The 21,068-nt window shown below is 31.0% G+C and overlaps 1 protein-coding gene across 1 annotated transcript in view; it reads left to right on the top strand.

Annotated features, from left to right (window-relative positions):
- LOC141343410 (t-SNARE domain-containing protein 1-like) overlaps window positions 1-21,068 on the top strand; it is a 57,229-nt gene that overhangs the window by 31,074 nt on the left and 5,087 nt on the right. Inside the window, exon 3 of the mRNA XM_073848010.1 lies at window positions 4,568-4,677. Within this exon, the coding sequence (XP_073704111.1) occupies window positions 4,568-4,663 (96 nt within the window). The 3' untranslated portion in view covers window positions 4,664-4,677. The remainder of the gene's footprint in view (window positions 1-4,567; window positions 4,678-21,068) is intronic.

Here is a 21,068-nt window from a genome sequence, read left to right as displayed (position 1 = left end):
AGCAACTGCTTTTAAACATTGATAATAAGAGATATGAATAATTTTAAGATATACAGTATAAAAATGATAAAGACATTATTTTAAAGTGTAATGATCAATGGTCAAATGTGGCCTTGTTGAGCATGAGACTTTTCAAAAACATAAAAATATCCAATCCCAAACTATTGATCAGTATCGATATTGGATACAATATAATTTTGCAGTTACACTTTATTTTAAGGTCCAATTCGCGCTTATTAATTGTTAGAAAGGTCGTTGTTAGATTTGGGTATTAGAGATGTAGAATATGATCACTTAGAATATGTGTTTTATAAGTATTAATAAACAGCCAGTATGATTTGATCCCTATACTAAAGTGTTACCCATTTTTCAGTACAATTCAAGTCAAAATCTAAATGTTTAAGAACTAAATCAAAGCTTCTAATTAAGTAATCAGTGTATATTCATACAGTAGTTTAATCATTTATAGGACTCCCTGAAAAACTTCAATATCAAGGTGCTTTAGTTTTAGTGCTTCTACAGCAGCTCGACTAAATTGGGTACACGGAGAGAGAGAAAATTCGTTTCCCTCTTTTTTCTTTTTCTCTCCTCTCGCCGGCACTTCACTCCATCAGCTTTCCTTTTATCCTTAAGTCATTTTCCTTTTCTGTTTCTCACTCTGTGAACGTCTGCACTCTCCATCTCCACCTCCACCTCGCTTCCCCACCGCAGCTTCACGAAAAAATTCAAGCTCCGAAATGGAGCAACAGTTGTATTGTCACCTAAAGCTTTTTTTTTTTTTGTTCCCTTTTTACCTGATTTATTTTCCTGTTTTCTCTGAATGACAGAGCAGGCCTGGGATAACACAGAGGGGAAAATCAGCACTGAGAGACTGTATGCTGAGTGATAGAGCGAATGAGGGAGAGAGAAAGAGAGAGAGAGAGAGAGAAAGTTTATAAGGCGCGGTTTTGGAGAAATGTAAGAAAGAAGTGAGGGAATCTGTGGTGACCAGCTGCAAGAGAGGAGATAGCAGAGAGAGGCTTTTAATTCCCAATCCCTACAGAGCCTTTGAAAATTACCAATCTTCTTATCACAGACGCAGGGCTGCTTATGCAAATTGTTGTGGAGTGGAACGTTTAAACGGAAAATTACTCGACAGCAGTTTTTTTTTTTTTTTGCCTCCTTCTCTCCCTCCCTCCCCCCACAAGCACACTTCCACATAGAAAGCCTGTTTCCAGTCTCAGATAAGAAGATGAATTGCTCTTCGCGCTTTGAAGCACGTCAGGATTTAAAGACTCCAGCCTAGCTGTGGTCTACGACTGCTGCTCTTTGTGGCTTTGTTAAAAAAAAAAAAAAAAAAAAAAAAATTGGTTGGTGAGCGGGGAAGGGCATTTCAAAACAACAGAATCTATGCTTCCAAATGTTGGAGCAGCCTGCCGAGTCGGAAAAATATATATTGAAACGCACTCAGCAAGCAAATTCCATTCACTGTTGTTTATTGTTCTCACACTTGTTGGTTCTAAACTGGATCTTGATTTCTCAACATGACAAAGCGAAAGATCCGCAGGGGGGTTTCGGTCTTAGACGTTGAAAGTCCAAATGACACTTTCAGCAGTTTTTTTTTTCAAAATTCTTTTGAAAACAGAGCAGGGCTTCCTCCCACCGTGGTGCCTTATCAGAGGCGAAGAGCATCAGAGAGCCAGATGGGTTTTGCGAACGCCGTTCAGCCAGAACTTGAGCGCGGCGGAGAATGCGGCTCTCTCATGCTTGGCCAACAGCTCTTGACTCTAGGCCACAATTCAATTCTGTCTTTGAGAAATCATTTTCAAAGCTTGTCTCTGTATTGAGGAGAGAGCCTATAGAGGTCAATTGATGGCAGCACCTTCATTTCGTATTGTGGTACTGCGTCGGTGGCGGGAACCTGTTTGGAAAATTATGGTGTAATTTTGTTCTTTTATTTCGTGCGGGTCCTTTTGTACCTAGAAGGGCCATTCGTACTGGATAATGACTGTTGATTTATTGATTTTAACAGTGGCAGGCAACCGAGAAAGAATTTATTCTATAGATTTTTTTTTGTGTAGAAATCTATTTGACTCACAAGTCTTGCTTTTGCTATTAGTCTATTAAGAGTATGCTGCTGGATGGTTTCTGAATGCATTTTCAGTTACTATGACCTTACTCAAAAGACACTAGTAAGACTAGTATTTGTGGTATCTTTTTTATATTATTTTTGCTTAAATCACTCACCCACATGTTGTTTCAAACCTTAAAGGAGTAGTTTACTTTCATTACAAAAAATACAGATAATGTACTCACCCCCTTGTATATAAATTCTAAATGTTTTTAGAAAATAACCGATCATTTCACTAGATAAGACCCTTCTTCCTCGGCTGGGATCATTTATAGCCCTTTGAAACAGCATTTAAACTACATTTTTGAAGTTCAAACTCGGGGGCACCATAGAAGTCCGTTATATGGAAAAAATATCCTAAAATGTTTTCCTTAAAAAACATAATTTCTTTACAACTGAAGAAAAAAGGGGGTGAGAACATTATCTGTACATTTTTGTTCTGAAAGTGAACTACTCCTTTAATGCCTTTCTTTCTGCTGTGGAACACAACATAGTTGAACACTGATGCTACTTTAAAGGGACAGTTCACCCAAAAATTAAAACTCTGTTATTAATTTTCTCACCCTCATGTCATTCCAAACTCTTGAAACCTTTGTCATCTTTGGAACACAAATGAAGATATTTATTGATGAAATCCAAAAGCTTTCTGGCCCTGCATACACTCTTAAAAATATAGGTGCTTCACGATGCCATAGAAGAACGTTTTTCGTTTAAATGGTTCCATAAAGAACCTTTAACATCTAAAGAACCTTTCTCTTTCACAAAAGGTTCTTTGTTTAGCAAAAGAAGGTTCTTCAGATTATAAAAAGGTAAAAAAAGAGATGGTTCTTTAAAGAACCTTTGACTGAATGGTTCTTTGTGGAAACAAAAATGGTTCTTCTATGGCATCGCTGTGAAGAACCTTTTAAAGCACCTTTATTTTTAGTGTAGAGAGCAACACAACTACCATGTTCAAGATCCAGAAAAATAGTAAGGACGTTGTTAAAATAGTCCATGTGACATCAGTGAAAGTACATTTCTGAAAGTACAAGAATACTTTTTGTGTGCAAAAAAAATAAAAACTGACTTTATTTAACAATTTATTCAACTATTTTAACAATGTCCTTACCAGTGTTGGGGAAAGTTATACTTTTAAAAGTAATGCATTACAATATTGTGTTACTTTCTAAAAAAAAAAGTAACTAATGACGTTACTTAGTTACTTTTAATGGAGAGCAATGCATTACATTACTTTTGTGTTACTTTTGCAGTACTTTTTTAATCTAGACAGGGCTTGCTTGTTTGTTTTTAATATAAAAAGTACTATTTATGGAAATAGCCTCAGGCTAAAGTAAATGTGAATTCATGTCTGTACAGTAGAACGCAGGAGAAGGCCAACACTCATCTTCAATAAAAAAAAAGAAAAGAAACACAAAGTTATGTTTATGTAAAGTTTTTGCTTATTAATATGGTTGAATTAGATCATTAAAGGACAGCAACAAAGACAGTGCTTAATAAAATGGAATTAAACACAAGGATAATTGTGTTAATATTTAATTATTGCTAGTTTGCACACTATTCTGAGTTTGCATTTCACCGTTTTTATTCATTTTAAGGAATACTGAATCTTTTTTTGTTCAAATTGGATGAGTAAATCTAGTAAATGCACACGTTTACTACAGGTTTCTCTCAACATGGGGACAGGAGAGCTGTCAGTCAATAAATGAGAAAATAAAGTAACTTGTGATACTTATTTAAAAAAGTAACTCAGATATTTTCTTGTTAATTTAAAAGTTCTGCATTACTTTACTTGTTACTTGAACAAAGTAATCTAATTACGTAACTTGCGGTAGTGGCATAGCTGTCTATGTAAGGTCAGAAAGCTCTCGGGTTTCTTCAAAAATAAATTAATTTGTGCTCTGAAGATGAACAAAGGTCTTATGGGTTTGGAACAACATGAGAGTGAGTAATTAATAACAGAATTTTCATTTCCGGGTGAAATTTCCCTTTGAGCTTTAAGTGAATGGTGACCAGGGGTTGTCAAGCTTTAAAAATGTTCTGAAATCATATGATAGATTTTTGTGAAGTAAAGCCAGAATGTTAAGTCATAATTATCTCGACTGCAGTTCAAACACACTAAATTTGAATATATGCATATGCAAATTTAGAAATACAATTTGAGGGCTATAGTGAAAAGGAAGATTTTCAGGCAATCTATGCATGACTTTAGAAAATCTAGGCCATGTTGTTGTATGTAATACGTTTATGGATTTTTATAGTTCGAAGCCCCTGGTCAACACTGACATTCAGCATGAACATTCTGCCAAACATGTCTTTTTTGTGTGCTTAACAGCGGGGAAAAAATTCAAACCAGTTTAGAATGACATGAAAATGACATAAATTCCATTTTGGGTGAACTTTCGTTTTCCTTAATTATACAGTGGGTTCTCAGACCTTCTTCTTTATTCTGTCTTCCAGAGGCAGCTGAGGAGGAGGAAATGTTATCTGCTAATCGCTGGAGTGCTGCTTCTTACTTTGCTTATCATCATTATTGCAGTCTCAGCCAGAAAATGAGAGCAAGACCACAGGTGAGCTGCGTCTGGTGTGTCCAGCCTGTAATATAAATAACAATGTAGCAATAAAAAAGAAAGTCAGAAAAGATACTGTAGGGACAACACAAACAACAACAAAAATAAAATAAACATTATAACATTATTTTAAAGTAAATGTATACAATTTATAAATGTATTTTTTGTCCAATTTAATGTGTCATATATATAGTACTTACCAAACATTTGGAAACATTATGATTTTTACATGTTTTTAATAAAGTCTTTTATTCTAACCAAATCTGCATTTATTTGATCCATTTATTCTGAAGGATCATGTGAAGACTAATGATGCTGAAAATTCAGTTTTGTATCATAGGAGTAAATTAAGTTTTTAAATATATTGTAATAGAAAACAGTTATTTTAAGTTGTAATACTATTACTGTTATCACTGTATTTTTAAGCACATAAATGCAGCCTTGGTTAGCATAAGAGACTTTCAAAAACATTAACAAATAAAAATAAAAAGATATATACAGTGGTGTGAAAAAGTGTTTGCCCCCCTTAATGATTTTTTTTTTTTTTTGTCGCAGATAACACAAGTAAACACAACATGCAGTTTTTAAATGTTTTTTTTTTTTTTTATGAAGGGGGAAACAATCCAAACCCACATGGCCCTGTGTGAAAAAGTGTTTGTTCATGACTCCACCATAAGAAAGAAACTGGGCAAAAATGGCCTGCATGGCAGAGTTCCAAGACGAAAACCGCTGCTGAGCAAAAAGAACATAAAGGCTCGTCTCAGTTTTGCCAGAACACATCTTAATGATCCCCAAGGCTTTTTGGAAAATACTCTGTGAACTGACGAGACAAAAGTTGAACTTTTTGGAAGGTGTGTGTCCCATTACATCTGGTGTAAAAGTGATACAGCATTTCAGAAAAAGAACATCATACCAACAGTAAAATATAGTGGTGGTAGTGTAATGGTCTGGGGCTGTTTTGCTGCTTCTGGACCTGGAAGACTTGCTGTGATAAATGGAACCATGAATTCTGCTGTCTACCAAAAAATCCTGAAGGATGATGTCCGGTCATCTGTTTGTGACCTCAAGCTGAAGCAAACTTGGGTTCTGCAGCAGGACAATGATCCAAAACACACCAGCAAATCCACTTCTGAATGGCTGAAGAAAAACAAAATGAAGACTTTGGTCAAAGTCCATCCTATTGAGATGCTGTGGCATGATGACCTTAAAAAGACGGTTCATGCTCGAAAACCCTCCAGTGTTGCTGAATTACAACAATTCTGCCAAGATGAGTGGGCCAAAACTCCTGCACAGAGCTGTAACAGACTCATGGCAAGTTATAGCAAATGCTTGATTGCAGTTGTTGCTGCTAAGGGTGGCCCAACCAAGTTTAGGGGGCAAACACTTTTGGCCATGTGGGTTTGGATTTTGTTTCCCTTCATAATAAAAAAACTTCATTCAAAAACTGCATGTTGTGTTTACTTGTGTTATCTTTGATTAATATTTAAATTTGCTTGATGATCTGAAACATTAAAGTGTGACAAATATGCAAAAAAAATAAAAAATCAGGAAGGGGACCAACACTTTTTCACACCACTGTAAAATATATATAAGACTGTAGATTGTAGATATATAAAACGTTTAAATATATACACTACCCATCAAAAGTTTTTGAACAGTATGATTTTTTATGTTTTTAAAGAAGTCTCTTCTGCTCACCAAGCCTGCATTATTTGATCCAAAGTACAGCAAAAACAGTAACATTTTGAAATAGTTTTGCTATTTAACATAACTGTTTTCTATCTGAATATATTTTAAAATAAAATGTATTTCTGTGATTCCAAAGCTAAATTTTTAGCATCATTACTCCAGTCACATGGCCCTTTAGAAATCATTCTAATACTCTGATTTGCTGCTCAAAAAACAACAATTATTATGATGTTGAAAACAACTAAGTATATTTTTTTTAGTTAGAACAGCATTTATCTGAAATAGAAATTTGTTGTAACATAGATGTCTTTACCATGAATTTTGATCAATTTAAAGTATCCTTGCTAAATAAAAGTATTAATTTATATCAAAATAAATGAAATTATGCTGACTCCAAGCTTTTAAATTATATATTGTATAATGTTACAAAAGCTTTTTATTTCAGATTAATGCTGATCTTTGGATCTTACTATTCATCAAAGAATCCTAAAAAAACTGTTATAATATTGATGATAATAATAATAATAAATGTTTATTAGCCTGAAATCAGCATATTAGACTGATTTTACGTGACTGGAGTAATTAATGCTGAAAATTTAGCTTTGATTACAGGAATAAATTACATTTTAAAATATATTTAAATAGAAATCAGTTATTTTAAATAGTAAAAATACTTCACAATATTACTGCTTTTGCTGTATTTGGAATCAAATAAATGCAGGCTTGGTGAGAAGAAGAGAATTCTTTAAAAAAACAAAAAAATCGTACTGTTTGAAAACTTTTGACTGGTAGCGTAATTTATTTGTTTGTTTATTTACTTATTTAAAAATGTTGCAGTTGCCTAAAATACCAATTCAAACATTAAATTCCAGCTACTTATAATGCAAAAAATCACCCAAATGCAGTTCAGAATGTCCCAGACAATTCATTTCGACTAAAGCAGATCATTTCTGTTGTCATCACTGAATAGTAAAACACTTTAGTCTCCAGCTGCCCCTTGTTTTAAACTTTCTGAGTCAATCATCTCTGTGAAAAAAGTGTCAAAACAATCTTGCTTACCTAATTGTTTCTTGACATTTGTGTAACCTGAAGAGGCGTATCAGGATGCTATTTTTCACCGCGAAAAGCCAATGCGATGAAAGCACTTCAGACTAATATTTCACCCATGGGCAGGCTCTCTGAGGGGAGTGGGATTTTATCAGTTAGATGGATTACCTCCTCATTCATCTCTGAAAGGCCAACTGACAATTACACTCTTCTGTTATTCATTTATCCTCACAATCTACTTTTATTCGTTCATTGACTCATTCATTAGTTCATTGGTTTTTCTCATTCATCTATCTGTGAGGAGGAAGAGTGTTGGAAACTGGGTGAGGACTGACTCCATTTCCATGAGATGTTTATCTATGTGTTCGATCTCTCGCGGCCTCCCTCGGGGAGACGAGGCTGAGTGACAGCCTGGACTCCCTCTCGTATCGATCCGTACCCTCTCCGCTCCTCCGCTTTTCCTCTGGCAACACGCACACACACCTCCTTTTAAGCGGCGTGTGTGAAACTGAAAACAGATAGCATCTCTAATTAAGTAGCTCTTAACTCGCATTTGTGAAATAGAGTGAAACAGGGAGCAGAAGTTGTTTGAACTTTAGTGCTAAGATCTCATCTTTTACCAAGCGCTTGAGCAAATAAGAACAGTTGAGAGATTTTGTCACTAAAAAACTCAAGCACGTGCTGCCATATGCACTGCTCACAAATGGAGAACTCTTAAGCACTAATTGATGTAGATTTCAATATTCTGTCGCTTCCCTTGTTTTGACCTACAACTATCCCATTTATGCTGTTATTATGTTTTTTTATCATTTAAATACTAGCTTTTTAGAATAAAACTGTAATGGATGCTTTTCTGTGCAAAAGTTGCTACCTGAGTGATTTTTAGAATGTTGCTGTGCGGTTTTCCTAGCTAGTATTACAGAGATACTATTGTAGTTTGTATTAATATGTTTGAAGTTGTTTTTATTGTTATATTTCATTTTAATTTAAGTTTGTTTTGTCATTTTTAGTATGGTATTTATGTTTCATTTTACTTTTAGTTATTGTAGTGTATTAAAATACCAAATGTTGCCATGCACCTAAAATTTATGCCATGCATAAAATGTACTTTTCGTTTTTTGTTTAGATTCAGTTTTTTATTTATTCGTTTGTTTTGGTCATACTTGACCCAAACCTTTGAATTAGTGTATTATAATTACTTAAAAATATTTATTTATTTATTTATTTATTTATTTATTTATTTGGTCGTACTTTACCCAAATCTTTTAATGAGTGGACAATAAAATATATATATATATATATATATATATATATATATATATATATAAAATAAAGTAAAATAAAATAAAATATTAAGCCGAAAAATCTGTTTTAAGAGATTTTTTAACTTTCAGCTTTGCCATCACAAATATATAAATTCTAAAAAATATTCTCAATATTACTGTTTTTAACCATTTTCATGGAATTATTAAATAATTTAATTATAAAATAATTATAGAAAAATAATTAGTTAATCTTTAACTTTGTTTTTTAAGAAAATTAAAAAAGGAAAAAAGTATTACAGAGATACTTTACTGTGAGATACTATGTTTTTATTGTTATATTTTCTGGTTTCATTTCAATTGTAGTTTATTTTTGTCATTTTTATATAAATATATATATATATATATTTTACTTTACTTTTATTTTTATTTTCGTTCTGTTTTGTTTATTTATTTATTTATGTCACACTTGACCCAATTGTTTAAATGAGTGTATCATAATTTAAAATGAAATGAAATATTAAAATATAAAAAAAAGAAAAAAACTTTGCTATCACAAATCGGTATTACTGATTTTAACCATTTTCATGGAATTATTAAATAATAGTACCATTAGTTATTCTTTAAATAAAAAAATAGAAAGGTAAAATTAAAAAAGTAGAAAAAGTAAAATTAAAAATTTTGTTTTCTCTTTCTGATATGACCAAATCTACATTTTTTTATTATTGAAATAATTGTTTTACTACTACTACTACTACTACTACTACTACTACTAATAATAATAATAATAATAATAATAATTATTATTATTATTATTATTGTTATTATTATTATTATTATTATTATTATTATCATCATCATTATTATTATCATCATTATTAATTAATTTATTAATTTATTTATTTCAGGTTTTTTCATTTTCAAATGATTTAAGTGATTAATATTTACTAATTATTATTATTATTATTATTATTATTATTATTATTAATATTTGTTTTATTTTATTTTATTTCATTATTTTTTTATTTTTTAGTTAGTAACTCAAGTAGTTTGTAACAAAAGATCCAGTGGCCAGTTGCATAAACTGCTTTTTATTTTTTGTTATTATTACTATTATTATTATTATTATTATTATTATTGTTGTTGTTGTTGTTGTTGTTGTTGTTGTTGTTGTTGTTATTATTATTTATTTTTTACTTTACTTTACTTAAATTAATTAATTAATTAATGTATTTATTTATTTATTTATTTAATTATTTCAATGTTTTTTTAATATTTACATTTTTTATTTAACATTTCAAAAAGTAGAAAAAGTATCATTTTAAATTGTGTTTTCTCTTCTGACCATATTTTACTTTTACACCTTTTCCAAGTCTACATTTCCACTTCAAATTTGAATGAATGACTAAACAAACATATTGTTTTTAAACATTTTTAAAATAGTTTTAATTAGTATAGAACGCTAACTATAACAATAACTAAAAAGTTAATTATCATTATAATTCTACGAGAATACCACACCAATTTTTATTTTAGGGTGAACTATCTCTTTAAGTATAATTAACATTAATAGCGAAGTTGTTTAATTAATTCATGGCTCCAACTCGCACTCTTCGCTGTCCTCTCAATTCCTAATTAAGCATGTTTTTCATTTCTCAGGTTGACTCTTAAGTTCTGGATAACTGCTTTAGGAGACCCGTGTACCACAGTGTACCAAATCATGTTTGCAGACCCTATGGTTTTTAGAGAAAGGAGTGGGGAAAGGGAGGGTTTCACCCTAAGCTGTGATGTTTGGTCCAGTGCCATAACAGACTATAAGCTCAGGAGAGCTTGCCAGCTTGTGTGCTAGGGCTCCAAAAGCTGCCTAGATTTATAGAGAATTAACAGCCCTGAATCTATGTAAACATGGGCCATTCAGTTCTGGTGAGACTTGTTTTTATTTCATGCCTTGCACAGTTTGTGATTATTTCTTTCTCCTTATACCCCAAGCTGTTTGCAGCTTTAGTGCACTTTTTTTTTTCTTTTTTTTTTTTTTGGTAAAATTAGAAATTATTCCTGGGTGACATACAGTATAAAAGATACGCCTTAGACCCTGCTTACACCTGATAGTAACATCTATTTAATGTGTATGTTCAGGTAAGCAAACAGCACTAAATACAGGTGTAAGCAGGTCCAAAACATGTGATTTGATTAGTCAAACAACTTTTGAAGTGTAGTGTAAATGATAATCAATGCATGTGTTCTGGACCACAAGGACCTCCCACACACCTGTCAATCATCCACTGAGTTCCTGAGATTGATTTATTAAAATGTTTCTGTTTTTCATTTATTTATTGTAATTTTCCCCTTTTTATTTGTTTATCTATTTATTTAATTTTCACTGTGATTTCTCATTTTTTGGTCATGCTTGACCCAAATCCAATCCAAAAATAAAATGATAAAATAAAATAAAATAAAATAAAATAAAATAAAATAAAATAAAATAAAATAAAATAAAAATAAAATAAAATAAAATAAAATAAAATAAAACGTAGAAACATCACAGATTTTCAACATTCAGCTTTGCTATGACAAATATATAAAATAAAATAATAAGCAGAAAAATCTTGTTTTAACAGATTTTCAACTTTCAGCTTTGCTATGACAATATATAAAATAAAATATTAAGCACTGTGATTTATTTATGAAATCATAATTATTTATAGTTTTATTTTTTTATTTTTAAATTTTAGTAACTATTTATTTATTTCAGTGGTTTTTGTTGAATTTTTTATTGTGTTTTTTGATGTATTTTGTTTTTGGGTTTAAATTTTCAAATAGTATATTTAAATGATTATTTTTTTTTACTAATTAATTAATAATATTATTATTTATTTTATTATTTCATTATATATATATATAATAAGAAAATTAAGTATTACACATACAATAAAATGAAAAATTATATAAAAAATTATATATATATATATATATATATATATATATATATATATATATATATATATATATATATATATATATATATATATATATAATTGTTTATATTATTTTTATTGTATTTTATTTGTACTTTTTAAAATGTATTTATTTATATATTTAGTTAGTTGTTTGTTTGTTTGAATGGAATATTTAAATTTTCAAATTGATTATTTTAAATTATTAATTATTAATTTTATTATTATTATTTTATTTTATTTTATTTTGTTTTGTTTTGTTTGTTCGTTGATTTATTTATTTATTTCAGTTGTTTTTAATATCAACAATTTCAATAAATAAACTATTTCAAATTGTTTGTTCAAACTATTATTTTTTACAAATTATTTATATTATTATTTATTATTCATTTTATTTTATATCACTAACATGTTATATCATTAACATTTTTGTCACTTTTTATTTTATTTTATTTCAGTGGTTCTTGATATTTTTAATTTTCAAGTTGTTTATTTACATTTTTTATTTTTTACTAATTAATAATGAATTATTAATATTTTTATTCATTATTATTATTTTTTTGTTAGTAAGTCACATTCTCTCAAAAGAATCAGTGCCATTTTTTATTTATTTATTTATTTATTGGTCAATGTAACTTAGTACCATAAGTCTGTTACATAAAAAGGTAGGTTGGTCAAATTTGAATCCCAAGAATAAGACTGAATACTTCGAGTTCATCGGTCTACATCTGAAGACATGGCCTTAATATTGTAGTTATATTTATGAAACTGCTCAATGTGAAATGTGAAATGTGAAATTGTGATCTGATCACCCAAAATAGAAGTTAAACCAGGTGTACAGGGCCTTAGATGTTTAGAAAAAGTTAACAAACAAAAAAGTTAACAAAAGTGACAAACTTGGGTGGTTAATAGCGAGATCCTTCACAAAAGCAAGAGTGCAAAGTATTAAAAAGGAGCAAAGGATTATTGGAAATGTGCTGGACTGATGTGTTTGGAAACAGACAGGGTGGCAGAGGGAAGAGTGTAGTGCATAATATATCAGTTTAATGATTCAGCAATGACAGAAATAACCGGGGAGCCGCTTTGCCTCTCAAATCTATAGCCCCGCGCTTTATGGTGCTCTAAATAACGCAATAACTGCTCCTTGACACTTATTCCTGCGAGTTGTGTTGCCAGTGCTGCCCTCACATCTTGTTTACAGACTCATTTGGTTGAAAGAGATCCTTCAGTATGCATGTCAGCAGCATGAGCTAACTACAGCTGATCCTCCTGCTCTGAGCTGGGGAAATTGAGAGCAATTTGAGAGCAGCCCCAACTCATTGAGTCACCGATTGCTGAAAATGAACCCTCAACACCATGACAACAGACTATTACGCCGTTTTAATGTTGTGACCGTTATGCATTATCATATAGTAGCATTTAAATGGCAATCTGTTAGCAGATTTAACAAGAAACGTGAGAGTCGTCAAGCACTTTTTAAGTCCTCAGTGGTGTCTGGATCCCCTGAAGTAGATCACCTCTTATCTCACGTCAGCAAATGTCTAGATAGAATGTGATTTTTGACGGGTGACATTTTTCATTTTATTTAGTGAACTGTCACTTTACTTGTGCTCTGGGGTGAGTGAATAGAAATATAATGTTTTTAATGTCTTTCAAATCTTCCCAGCTGTTTTCTGGTAAAAGAAGGAAAAAATATTAATTTTCATTATTTGATTTACATCGATATCCATAAAATTTAATAGAGCTGTTTGTTGTTGTATTATTTCTGTTTCATAATCTATTTATTAAAGAATAAATGTCATGGTTTCCACAAATATTACAACTGTTTTCAGCTTTTAAAATGATAGGAAATGTTATTTGAGCATCAAATAACAGCATATTAGAATGATTTCTGAAGGCTTGTGCAATTTAAATTGAAAAAATATGTCATAATATTAATGTTTTACTGTGTTTATTTATTTACTTTTGTTTTATTTATTTATTTATTTATTGATCAAATAATGCAGCACTGGTGAGCATAAGAGACTTCAAAAACAAGTTTGCCGACCCCAAACTTTTAAACAGTAATATAGATTTTAACAACTTACATAAAAAAATTTAATAAAATAAAAATGCTGAAACTTCAGAATTTATGCTTGAGGTGTTCACTGTGTATAATTTATTCTTAAGTAATGACATGGACCTTATTTTACTGATAAACTACTATTAAAAAAAAAAACAAACAAAAAAAAAAACATAGCCTGAAACTGCTCATTTTCTTCTACAATCTGAACAGATCTATTAAGTAAATTTCTGAAGCTGTTTTCCTCTTGGAGTTTCAGTATAGGTTGTTTTAAAAGGTTTTCTTTATCATTATGGGCATATTTGGTACCGCAAAATCTGACTAGACTAGAAATAAAAGGAGATCAATACGACTGTGTTGCTTTCAGTTTTATTGCTGGTATATTTTGCCATAGATTAAATGTCAGAACAATACTGGAATAATATATTTGGCTTCCTCAAATTGGCTTGTTTGTATTTATACAAATAACATCAGTCTGCATACTGTATTATCAGCTTATAGTATCTTCAACGGTCTTCTTTGATGATTTTTGATTACATCAAATCTTTATCTGCTGGGTTTTGTGATTGTGTAGAGGTGGGCGTACACGGTGCGATTTTTGAGGTCGTACGAGCTCGCATGCGATTTTTTTGGGTTATTGGAGGAAATCGTCTCTTCTCGTATGGTCGGGGCTCGTATGGTGTGTGAGAAATTACGAGACGAGCAGACTGCCTTTCGAGAACTTCCCGACCTCACGATCATTTTTAAACATGTCAAAAAACTTCGGGAGCTGTCGGATTGAGGGCGTGGCGTGTGTGCTGTTGAACGAGCCAATTTGTTGATCAAACTGGAAATGACCAATCAGAAGCTAAAGAAAAGAAAACCACAGAAGAATATTAACATGACAGCGCCACGGCGACTTGGACTGTCGAGAAAGAGGATAAACTCACTGAACTTTGACAAGAACAGCGAGCGCTATATGATGTATCGATCGATCACCAATTGTTTGCTACAGCTATCGCTAGCTATAGTGGTGGCCAACTAGCCCCCTCGACGTGCATAATACTACGTTAAAACATGCATTACAATGCTGTACAGTCCTGTAGCATTGCAGTTCCAATGTCTTTAATGCATATGCTTGTTAGCAATGCTGTAGAGGTGAAGTTTTGGTGAAGTGTACACACGCAAGGGTAATCAGACGGTTCCTGCATGTGTAGCAAAGTGTCACGGCTCATATTTTTATATGCAGTTATGAGATAGACAGAGAGCAGTTGTATTTAACAGTACAAACACAGTATATTATACGCAGCCTTCCTCTCAGAATGTGATTAGCTCGGAAATCGGCAGGTTTTAAAATCGTGCCGTGTACCACTGCATCCGTAAAAAAAGTCACTTGTGACGTGTGCGTGGCCATACGGTCCTACGACAGTCCGAATTCGCACAGTGTATGGCCGCCTTAAGTATGAAAAGAACATGTAAATATATAGTTGAGGTCAAAAGTTTACATACACTTTGCAGAATCTGCAAAATGTTAATTATTTTACCAAAATAAGAGGGATCCTACGAAATACATGTTTTTGTTTTATGTACTATTGACCTTAGATATTTCACATAAAAGATGTTTACATATAGTCCACAAAAGAAAATAATAGTTGAATTTATAAAAATTTCCCTGTTCAAAAGTTTACATACACTTGATTCTTAATACTGTGTTAATTGTTACCTGAATGATCCACACCTGTGTTGTGTTTTTGTTGTTGTTGTTGTTGTTGTTGTTGATGTTTTGTTTAGTGGTTGTTCATGAGTTTTTCCTGAACAGTTAAACTGCCCACTTTTCTTCAGAAAAATCTTTCAGGTCCCACAAATTCTTTTTGAAGTGTATGAATTCTTTGGTTTTCAACATTTTTGTGTATTTGAACCCTTTCCAACAATGACCGTATGCTTTTGTGATCCATCACACTGAGGACAACTGAAAGACTCAAATGCAACTGTTACAGAAGGTTCAAATGCTCACTGATGCTCCAGAAGAAAAAAAAAAAACTATTATTAAGAACCAGGGGTGTAAACTTTAGAACAGAATGAATATATGTACATTTTTCTTCATTTTTTTTTTAAATATCACTTTTTTTTTCATTTAGTCCTGCCCTTCAGAAGCTACAGAAAGCTACACAAAAAAAACACCGCTGTGGATCATTCAGGTAACAACACAGTATAAAGAATCAAGTGCATGTAAAATTTTGGACGGGATAATTTTTATAAATACAACTATTTCTCTTGTGGACTATATGTAAATGTCTTTTATGTGAAATATCTTATTTAGGTCAGTACCAAATAAAAAATAACATGCATTTGACTTTCATGTCTTATTGCGCTTAAACTGTCAAATGCACACGTTTATGTTAAAAACACAAATAAGTTACAAAAACAGTCGGTTATGTCTGAAGGTAAACAGCTGGCCAAGAAATTGCATGTTTATATTAGATCTGTGTGGCAGCAGCATAGTATAAAGTAAATAAAATCAATAAATCCACTGCTCTCTTTTCCTCTCTGAGGCTGGGACTCTAAATAGTGTTCTGTGCTTGTCTGTGCAGCCAACGACAGAGCAGTTAGCATGCTTTGCTTGAACTTTTGCCATGGTGTTAGAACTGGCACACCTTTGCTGCATGCAAAAACAAAATGATGCAGTTGTGGGTGGAAACAAGCAGATTGAGTGGCAGTAATATTATAATAAGATACATCACGGGGGAGCGAAATCTGAGCAACTTGTTTTTTCACATGCTTGCAAAGAAAGGCTTACCAAAACAAAGTTACTAAGTTGTCCTTTTTCATGTTTTCTGGACTGGTAGATGCACTGGGCACCCGATTATAATGTAGCAGTCAGATTTTCATAACATGTCTCCTTTAAGATAAATTCTTGGCTGTACTGTTATATAAAGACAAAACAATATTTGAATTTGATTGTAAATCTTTTGTGACACACTTGAAAATCACTCAGTGCTGCGTAAAAAAAGAACCTGAACTGAATAATAAATGGATACTTTGGCCTCAAATACCTCCATTTGTACAGAACAGGGCATCTCAGCAGCTCCTCTTTGACTTGCTTATAGCCCTTGTCTTCTGAACTTCTAGGAAAAGTATAGCCAGATCCGGGGAAGGGAATTTAAATCGTAAGGAAATTACTTCTCGGAAATTCATTGCTGCCATAGAAACAGAACAGTTTAGTTTATGATGCAGATTAACTGCAGGCACTGACAAATAAGCACCAAATATATGCACAGTGTAAACCGAAAATTCAGATGTTATAAAAATTGATATTTTTCCAAGAGCTTTTTATGTTATAACATTTTTCATAGCATAAAAAGGACTCCCAGTTCTATTACCAAGGCCCTTTCATTCATTTCTGTATCAGTTTGTGTTTTTTGAATGTTCACACACATGCACAGCCTACATAAAACCCAAGTCTGTGTCCAACCTCACGTGGGCTGCCTGTATTTGAACGTGGAAGAAGGGCGCAAAGCCAGCACACTTCCCTCGTTCTCCCCGGCATACAACTGCACGGCTGGGCCAAGTCTCAGTTTGACCCTTATCATGTCTGAGACTGACCGCTGCGTGGCGGATTAGTGGGCCGGCCTGCACCTGTGTGGGCAGACGCCATACCCTCCACTGAAGCAGCAGTGTGGGCTGCAGTCAAACTGTGCAGCCAGACACCGTCACGGAAAGAAGGGACACAACAGACCCAACCACCCACCTCAGGCATGCTGGGAGGGGCAGGAGGAGGAGGGCAGAATTTACCTCTGCTTATCCTTAGAAGCCTTTAATGTCTCTCTTCCATCGCTGCCACTCCTGGCTTAGAGTGTTGCCTTTGGAATGTTGACTGGTTCAGAGGAAGAATGCATTATGGAAGGTGGAGCTTTTTTGAGAATCATTTAGCTCAATGTTTATTATTTGATGTTGCCAGAGCCTTTTAAATTACAATATTATTGTTTTAAGCAAAATGCCCCATCATACTATTACAGCGTTTAATAATATTTTATACTAGGGATGTGTCCGAATAGTGAATGCATATTCGGGAAGGAATGGAAAACGAATAATGCTTTTTACGGCGCCACTAATGGGACATGGTTAGCCGCTTGCTAGCGGTAGCCTGTTACGTTAAAATACATAAAATTTTATTATACCACATAAATGTGGTTGATGGTGAATAATTTGCAGATCCTACTCCCTAGTATACACAGAGTACTTGTGATCGCAAATCTCGAAAGTAAAAGTCGAGCCCACATAATAATAACATCTCCCTGATGCCCGCAATTTTTATACAGTATAATTACACAATGATATAATTGTGAAAGAAAGCGTTGAAATATATTTGTATTTATTCCATTTAGGGGCTTTAGTATGTGCTTTTGCTTTTGCTTTTATTTTTATATTTTAAGTTTTCATTTTAATTTTAGTTTTATTTTTTTGTGTGTGTGTGTGATTTTGTCATTTTTATTAGTTTTTATTATTCTATAAGTGGAATAATAATGATTAATCACATCTAAAATAAAGGTTGTATTTATTTATTTATTGTTTAATTTATTTATTTGTGTTAATTTATTTAAATAATTTTAGATATTAATGTGTTTTTTATTTATTTATTTTTACTAATAACATCACAAATAAAAGTGTTTTGAATTCAATGTTATTTTTATACTTTTAGTGTTCGTTTTATTTATTTATTTATTTATTTTGTTAATCACTTTTGTCATTGCTGAATAAGTTTATTTTATTTTATTTTATTTTATAAGTATGATTTAAAGTATGATTTAAAACATAATATTAATCAACATAACCAACAGCAGTTTATTCCTTTTTTTATTTATTTGTTTTTATTTACCAATAATAACATCACAATAAACGTGTTTGAATTAAATTTTATTTTCAATGTTAATTTATTTACTTTTTTTTTTTTTTTTTTTTTTACAATTTTGATCACCTTTGTCCTTGCTGAATAACAGCATTATTTTTATATTTTATTTTATTTTATTATTATTTTATTATTATTTTTATTTTATTTTTATTTTTAACCTTTCAAATATTTGGGTCAAGTATGACTTAAAATAAAATATTAGTTAACATTTATATTATTCCTTTATTTGTTTATATTATTTGTTTCTTTATTTTGACATGCTTCTGTTATTTTATTAGCTGTTTAAAACTACTATGTATGTTTAATTTATTTTTATTTTAGTTGTAGTTAAGTTAGTTTAGTTTAGTTAATTTTATTTAAGTTAACTTATATTACCATTCACCATTTTTTTTTTATTTGAGTTTTTTAAATAATATTTATATTTTATATAAGCTTTATTTTAACTTATTTAACATATTTTTCTGGTTGTTAGAAAGTTTAGCAGATCCCTCAGCCAATCATAAGCACAATTTCAGTGGAAAACAGCTATAAGTGTGAAGGTAGTTCACTTCCATCTGGGTTCACTTCTTGTTCAGTGTTTTTATCTGAACATTGAACATGTTCCTCTCAGCTACTTGTTGATAATGTTATCTGATTTTCCTCCTTGATTTCTTTTTCATCATTCTTATTCATCTTTTTACTTTTCATGTCTTCGGGAAAGTCAGAATTTTTCATTTAAATATTATTTGTAAAGTGTACCAGCACAAGTCATGTTTCACACATCCAACTCCAGTTTGAGTATTTAGGATCAACTGAGGCATCGAAGCTTATGCACGGCTTGTCGTTCTCTCTCTGAACTGCTAGCAGGGATGAAGTTGAATTTCAAGCACCTTTTTTCGCTGATAAATATTAAAGAATTAATGCTCAGGAAACATTTTTATATTTAGCTGCTAAAGCTGATTTAGCCTCAGTGAAACAGAGCAGACAGGTTCCTGCAGAAAGAGGCTTATTCAAATGAAAAAGCTAAGTTGACAACACTGAGCTGGTATTCACCATGATGAGACACTGCAAAGATGAAAAGAAAGAAATCCGACAGAGGCACAGAGAGAGTGAGAGAATATTTAAGGGTGCCTAGAGTACCAAACATCACACTTTCTAGCATTGAACATCCGTTTTAACAGCAATATGCATGTTGTTCTCTCATCATATCATACTCACAGTTTATTTAGGCAGTTAATATTAGTTTAATATAGTACTGAATACATTAAAGATGTGTTATAATGTTACAGCCACTTTTACGCCAGTAAATTATGCTATCATTTTATTTTAATTATTAATTTTGAAATCAAAAAGCTGAATTACATTATTGGTTTGAGTAATTGAACCTGGTTTTATTATTGCAGGTTTTGCGGCTTGTAAAATAAATAAATTAATAAATAAGAAACAATTTTCACTCAGAAAGTGCTGGTAAATTTGACAAATTATTTTATTGATTTTCATGCGTTTTAATAGCATTTTCTTGTGAAACATGCACCAATAATCTTTGTTTTGTTTACCTTTTTTGTTAGTGTATGATTAGAATGTATGCTCCGAATAGAAAAAAGAAAAAATATATTTTTTTTTAAATGATTTTATTTTATTTTATTTATTTTATTTTATTTTATTTTATTTACACTAGCATTCAAAGATTTGTGTCAAGTATGACTAAAAATAAAACAAAATATTAAGCAGAAAAATCAGAAAATAACTGGAGTAAAGGCTGCTGAAAATTCACTTTTTATTTAGAATAAATATAGAATATATATAGAATACATATGTAATTTTACAAATAAATACAAAGCAATAGCAAGTAACATTAAATTAAACCTGCTCCAATAATCTTTATTTGTATTATTTTATACTTTATTACCTTATTTGTTTGTTTGTTTATTTATTTATTTATTTATTTATTGCAGTGGATCATTGAATATTTTATTTTATTTTACTTTTATGTTGTTGTTGTTGTTTTTTTTTTACTAGTCAAATATTTGGGTCAAGTATGGCTAAAAATAAAATAAAACATAAACATAAACATATAAACATAATAATAACTGGAGTAATGACTGCTGAAAATTCAATTTTTATTTATTTATATTACTCAAAATAAAACCTTTTTAACAGTTTTAATCTCTTTTGTCCTTGCTGAATTTTATTTTATTTATTTTATATTATTTTATTTATTTTATTTTTTTATTTATTTTTTATAGCTAAAAATAAAATAAAATGCTAAGCATTTAAACATAAAATTAACTAGAGTAATGGCTGCTGAAAAATTAATTTGACAGTTTGACAGTTAACAGTTTTAATCATTTTTGTCCTTGCTGAGTTTTATTTTATTTATTTTTTCACCATTCAAAGATTTGTGTCAATTATGGATAAAAAAAAAAAAATATATATATATATATATATATATATATATATATATATATATATATATATATATATATATATATATATATATATATATATAT

This window comes from Garra rufa, chromosome 9 (assembly GCF_049309525.1).
Source record: "Garra rufa chromosome 9, GarRuf1.0, whole genome shotgun sequence".
In the NCBI taxonomy this organism is placed as follows: Eukaryota; Metazoa; Chordata; class Actinopteri; order Cypriniformes; family Cyprinidae; genus Garra; species Garra rufa.
This window is presented reverse-complemented; position numbering and strand designations above follow the sequence as displayed.